Source organism: Poecilia formosa, unplaced genomic scaffold, assembly GCF_000485575.1.
Source record: "Poecilia formosa unplaced genomic scaffold, Poecilia_formosa-5.1.2 Scaffold529, whole genome shotgun sequence".
Lineage (NCBI taxonomy): Eukaryota > Metazoa > Chordata > Actinopteri > Cyprinodontiformes > Poeciliidae > Poecilia > Poecilia formosa.
The window spans coordinates 217,400-221,517 of NW_006800468.1; the positions used below are offsets into that span (position 1 = coordinate 217,400).

Sequence of the window (4,118 nt, forward strand, 5' to 3'; positions counted from 1 at the left end):
CTGTACCGCTCAAAAATGCACAATATGTCTATAAATAATTTTAGGATATTATAAGGAAGTGCTGAGATATACCATTTTCCACCGAACTAACGTATTTGCCACTTCGGCACAAGCACAGTTTGAAACGTTTAGAGAATAAAAACACTAGACTCAGAGCAAAACTCATATTACCCAGCTTTTACTAGCATGTAAACGCACATCTACACACAAATCTGGGAGCAAACCGAAGCGTCAAATGAGACTCAAAAATACTTGTGCACTCGTAACCAGATCTGTGTGTAAATGAAGTTTTGTGTGTGTGTACCAGGTGACTTGTGCGTACTTTTTCAACATTTATAGGCGTAGGAGAACATTTATTTTATTTTTAAGGTTTCCAAATCCAGTATTCCACACGCACAGATATTTTTACACATGCACAAATCCTTTTACACACGCACAAATCATTTTACACATGCACAAATATTTTTACGCACGTACAAATGTTTTTACGCATGTACAAATCTTTTTACACATGCACAGATATCCCATTACAACCTCTATCAAACTGTTTGCATGATGTCAAAGAATGGTTATCTCCAAGCTACCTGACCTTGAACAAAAACAAAAGTGAAACTACTGTTTGTTGAGGGCATCCTAGAGAAACTGACTTCCTTGGCACCTAAAAGTATTGTTTTGAATTTATGAAACACCAATGTGATAAGCAACTTGTGAGCTTTAGCAATAGTTTTAAATAGACACGGTTCAATCAGACTGATTCACAGGCTAATCTCACCTTGTTATACTTTTGTCCTTTCAAGAACAGAATGGTAAATAGGCATGATGTTCAAAATTATACTAAATTTAGCAAGTGCTAGGTTAATAGTTTTGCTTTGGAAAGAATAATAATGTTTTTCTATTTATTTAGGGCAGGAAATAACTGTGGGACTAATGCCCTATGCTTATCTCACTAAGGTCTATAACTAAGATCTGAATGTTTGGGTTCATTCACACCAGACCTGTTTAGTCCACTTCATTCAAACTCCAGCTTCCAGACTAGAAAGTCCAGTTCATTTCAGAAGTTGTGAACGCCCAATTGAACTCTGGTCTGTTGCCTACAAACCTAGGTCTCAGTTCAACTGAAATGAACTCTGGTGCGGTTTCAGTGCAAACACAGATGCCAACTGGACTGACTACAGCACAGGGTATTCTGGGTAAATACAACCAAAACAAATATGAATCTAGCACTAGTAGAAGAAATGGCTTGTAGTCTTTTACTAGAGACAAAAGAGAAATCCTATAACCGCTAATAACTGACGCCTCTCCATTTTTGTTTGAATTTTGTGAAGACGGAAGTTGCTCTCTGTGTCGTTTCCTATGGTGGTTCTCAGTGCAGCGCCACCAGAGGCGAGGAGGGAAACATGTTTTTCAAAGGATTTGTTTGTTCAGTATGAAAGTCAACAACACCAGTCGAAAATGTCAAAAATGTTGCAATTATGGTCCTTGATCGAACCGAGTCTATGAGACTATCATGTGTGAAAACATCCTGGTAAAGCTGGGAATTGGCCATTGCTTCACCTGTGCCATCTGCAATGACATTCCTCATAAATCTCTGGAGAAAAGTTTGCCAAGTAGAGTCTCCTTAGTCAAAAAAAACACAACGTTTTTGAAACTTTTCAATATTATACATCAACCAAAATGTTATGTAATCTTATACAGAATGTACAATTATTGCCTGTTTAAATGAAACGGATTAGATCATGTTAAAGAATTTTGTTTAAAATTTTGTGTAAATACAGTCATACCATAAAATCATTGTTTTTGAGAAAAGGTATTTTTCTCCACGATTGTCCTGTGTCATTTTAGTATGCATTGTTATTACATCACATTACACACACACACATGCACGCACAGCAGCGTATTCTGCCTGTCTGTGTAACCTCGCATGCTAGATTTATCGATGCAGCACTTCTCAGTCTGTCTCCGTACTGAGTTTGTCTGCCAACCCATTTAGAATATTGTAGTGCAGCACCGGTCAAGTCTGGCACAGGCACAGGGTAACACACACACCAACACTCACACAAGACAAACTTTTATACCTCTGAATATTCTGGTGAATAAAATCCCCATTTTTAAGCATTCAAACAGCTTCTTGGAACCAAAATTCCAAGAAGTTCTTCAGAGAAACTTATTTTTAATGATTTTCAGCTAATCTTGCAGCCAACTCCAACACATGCTGATCACAGTGATAAATGGGAATCTGGGAGTTGTTTAATCATAATGTAGTAACATGTTGGTGCACTCACAGCTGACACTGGTCTCCCTTGACGCCCTTTGTGGTACAGAAGCATTTTCCAGAGCTGATGTGGCACAAATTGGTGTGGTTGTTACACTTACAAGCTGCAAAAGTAAGAACAAAGGAAAAGACAGAATAAGAGATGGGAAATTTGAAACTAAAAACAACTGCAGAACTGGAAGACAGATTTTTTAAAAAATCAACTCAATAAAAACACTGTAGAACTGTTCTCTGAGTGAGGCTGTAAATCCCAAGACACGGCAGCTCTGCATGCAGTACTAAGATGGGCATTCTGTGTGTAAACACAATAATCCTTCAACTGTGTAGTTATACAGCTCCTGGGGTGGGAATGAATGCAGATGAAGGGACAGGGAGGAGGAAAGGGACATGCAGAGGGAAAAAGATTGGGGACGGAAAATGGAGTCAGATTAGATGAGGGGCCAAAACAAATTAATAGGTTGAATTCAGCTGAGTCATTCCCACTTTTTACCAAGTCCCTGGTTAATTTGACTCCACCTATTGCTCATCATGAGAATCACTTTCTGCTGATTCCAGAACAGCTATCACTCATTTCATAAAGTCATAGCCTCCAAAGCACTGCATTTTTACAACACTTTGTATTTTTGTTTTTGTTATGATGTAAAGCACTTTGAAATGCCTTGCTGCTGAAATGTGCTATACAAATAAAATTTTATTTGATTTGATTTGAACACTGGCATTTAAATAAATGTAGCTTCAAATTTCTCAAACTCTCCAGCGCTGGTTTCTACAGTGGCATACTAGGGCCATTGCAGGTAGAAAATAAGAAGTAAATTCATCCCAAAAAACTAAAAAAATTGAGATTAATCTAAAACAAACAAACAAACAAAAAACCTTGGAATTGTTTTTAGTTCTTTGGATGAGAGTTCTATGAAAAAATAGTCTATGAAAAAATTTCAAATAAATACCATCACACAAACAGTGTGATGGTATTTATTTGAATTTTTTCTCAAATTCTACAGAATAAAAGCAGACTATCACAAAACCTTGTTGCCAAAAGGACTAAGATATATCTAGTCTCCCACTCAAGATACCTACAGGTTTGCTCACCATTCTGGTGAGTGTCTAAATTCGCTTTGTTGGTGTTGTGTCATAATTTATTTTGCTATGATTTTGTCCGGGTGTACTCATGTTCCGTTCATGTTGAGTTCATTTAAGTGGGTCAACCTTATTTGGTCAGGCTAATATTGCTTATGTAGCATAGTCCGAGTTTTGTCAGTGGACATGGAGGTTATTAAATTTTTGTGAAGTTAACTATTTTACTAGTGTTATCAAATTTACAGCATTAATACTGATGTGTGTTCTGATATGTCCTCTTAAAGGCAAACCGACGTATGAAATGGATTAGCTCAATCCTGACTGGGTTCCAGCGCTGAATATGGGTCATTGCGAGGTAAACGCCACAACATCGGACTGACATGGGCATCAATTAAAGAGGCGATACAGCAAAACCATCAACAAGTGGGGGAGCAAGTTACAGAGACTGTTTTTATTATTTACCCCAGAAGAGGTAAATAATGGAAACACAGTAGCAGAGGCAATAAAAGAGGGGCAAGTTGGAGAGGCTGAGGAGGAAACACCAGGAGAGGAACTCAGCAAGGCTGCAGACTCTGAAGAGGAACAGGAACCATTTGTGTTGAAATACAGTTGGAAGTGGCTGTTTTCTCTCATTTAATAATTTTATGTGGTAAACATTCATGAAACATTTGATTCAAGCACTTCAAGTTGCATGTAAACAAGTGAATAAATTAATCACATTTAAAGTAAAAAATTGATATTATTAAAGGAAGTTATATATATATATATA

General features: G+C 37.3%; 1 protein-coding gene across 1 annotated transcript in view; it reads right to left on the bottom strand.

The window, feature by feature from the left end:
• The window catches only part of LOC103129237 (attractin-like protein 1), a 211,949-nt gene that overhangs the window by 178,516 nt on the left and 29,315 nt on the right, over nucleotides 1-4,118 (bottom strand). Inside the window, exon 5 of the mRNA XM_016664917.1 lies at nucleotides 2,283-2,376. Within this exon, the coding sequence (XP_016520403.1) occupies nucleotides 2,283-2,376 (94 nt within the window). The remainder of the gene's footprint in view (nucleotides 1-2,282; nucleotides 2,377-4,118) is intronic.